Source organism: Ananas comosus, unplaced genomic scaffold (genome assembly GCF_001540865.1).
Source record: "Ananas comosus cultivar F153 unplaced genomic scaffold, ASM154086v1, whole genome shotgun sequence".
Classification (NCBI taxonomy): domain Eukaryota; kingdom Viridiplantae; phylum Streptophyta; class Magnoliopsida; order Poales; family Bromeliaceae; genus Ananas; species Ananas comosus.
In genome coordinates, this window is record NW_017891161.1 from 4,944 (window position 1) to 6,766 (window position 1,823).

Below are 1,823 nucleotides of genomic sequence, written 5' to 3' on the forward strand. Positions count from 1 at the left end.
GATAGCTAGAGAGAAACATGCATTCGATAGCGGGCTAAATAGCAACTTATTCTTTAAAGAAAAAAGAAATAAAAAAAATTAAGGCTTATAAGTAGATTGAGTGGTAGCAGGCAAACACAAAAGAGAACAAGCAGGATCAAATGATGAGTGGGCTAATATCAAACGGCAATTCATTCAACAGAAAAATTGGTGTAGAGCAGATCCATAAGCAGATCAAGATTCAAACAGGCGGCGGCTAAGCAGGCGAGTCAAATGCCTTTCAAATCAACCATAACAGCTACGAGCAAAAAGATGGAAACCTTAACACCAACCAGGAGATCAGAGGGGGGGGGGGGGGGAGGTCGAGAGGTAGGGAGGGGAATCAGAAGATGGGGTTGCGATCATTCCTGCGGCGCCGTGGGCTGCTGCTGGGATTGGAGGGGGGGAAGGTCGAGGAGGGCGGAGGGGACGGGGTCGACGGGCTTGGGGGCGTTCCTGGCGGCGACGGGGACGGCGAGGAAGGTCTTGGTCTTGCTGATGGGGCGGGACTTCTCGAGCTGGACGAAGTCGCCGACCTTGAACAGGTTCTCCGGGTCGTGGGCCTGGTACTTCTTCTTCTTGCGGACGCGGCGCTTGTACTTGGGGTGGGGGGCGAGGCGCACCACCTCCACGGCCACGGTCTTGTCGTTGGTGGCGCACACCACGCGCCCCTGTAGCTTCTTCATGGCGCGGACCACGGGGAGGGAGGAAGGGGGAGGGGAAGGAGCTAGGGTTAGGGTTTTGAAGTTGGCGGGGAGGGGGAGGGGCCCATGGAGGAAGGTAGAGCAAGTGAGGGAGGAGGAGGAGGAAGGGGGATGGAGGAAGGGGGAGGTGAGGAGCATGGCGATAGGAGAGGGGATAGAGCTAATGGGAGATAGTGAGAGTGAGGAGGGAGATGGCGTTTATGTTTACATATTTACATATCACCTTGTTGTGGATGAGGTGGGGGAACCGGGGAAGAAGAAATAATGGGTTTATATTATTTATTTATTTATTTATTTTACATTAAATTGGGGAGAATTGAAAATGACTTAAAATACTATTGATAAGGATAACAAGCAAATTTCGTTACTATTAATTTATTTTTAATGTAGCGCTGCCGAATTCAATGATCAATATCATTCAACATAATTAAGATCACTAAAAATGTATAAAAATTAAATTTTATATTTTTTCGATATTATTCTCTTGTGTATCAAATAAACACAAAAATAAATCACTAAAAATAAATATCATTCAAAAAGCTAGTGTATTAATTTCCATACTAAATAAAAAACATATTAAATTATTTTTAATATTAATTTAAAAATTTATGTATATATATTACATAATATTAAAATTTATATAATAAACAAATAAATAATATTTTTTCCACAACTTAATAAATAGTATTTTTTTGTAGTATCCAAGGTATTTTATGGTAAACTTTGTAAAGAGGGTGTTTTATTTTGCAATCTAATGCGATTTTCGATAAAACAAAAGGTGCCACTTTCCTGGTTCGCCAGTATAGTAAGTTCGATAATGGACCGCGATATAATTTGGCGTGATTTAGTAATATTTTGGGAATGAATTTGCATAAGTGCAAATTTGCCAATTTGGAGTAATTATGTGAAAAGCACGATATTTCATGAGTCAAAATGCACGACTTTTGAGGTGGATGAACTTATGAGCAAATTACACCTACGGGTGAGTTTTGGATTTGAATTGTGAATTTGAGGGGCTAAATTGCAATTTTTACAATTTGTGAAAATAGGATATTATGCGAAATGGTTAACATTTCATATGAGAAATTCTGAAATTTTCAT

General features: G+C 41.0%; 1 protein-coding gene across 1 annotated transcript; it reads right to left on the reverse strand.

Annotated features, from left to right (window-relative positions):
• Positions 1-335: 335 nt before the first annotated feature.
• LOC109704698 (30S ribosomal protein S17, chloroplastic-like) lies at positions 336-973 on the reverse strand. Its single transcript, XM_020225463.1, has one exon. It carries the CDS (start codon positions 858-860, stop codon positions 381-383), a length of 480 nt encoding a protein of 159 aa, XP_020081052.1. The 5' UTR covers positions 861-973; the 3' UTR covers positions 336-380.
• Positions 974-1,823: the final 850 nt, after the last annotated feature.

Excerpts from the sequence above, each read along its gene's own strand:
- LOC109704698 (XM_020225463.1), bottom strand. The coding sequence starts at position 860 with ATGCTCCTCACCTCCCCCTTCCTCCATCCCCCTTCCTCCTCCTCCTCC.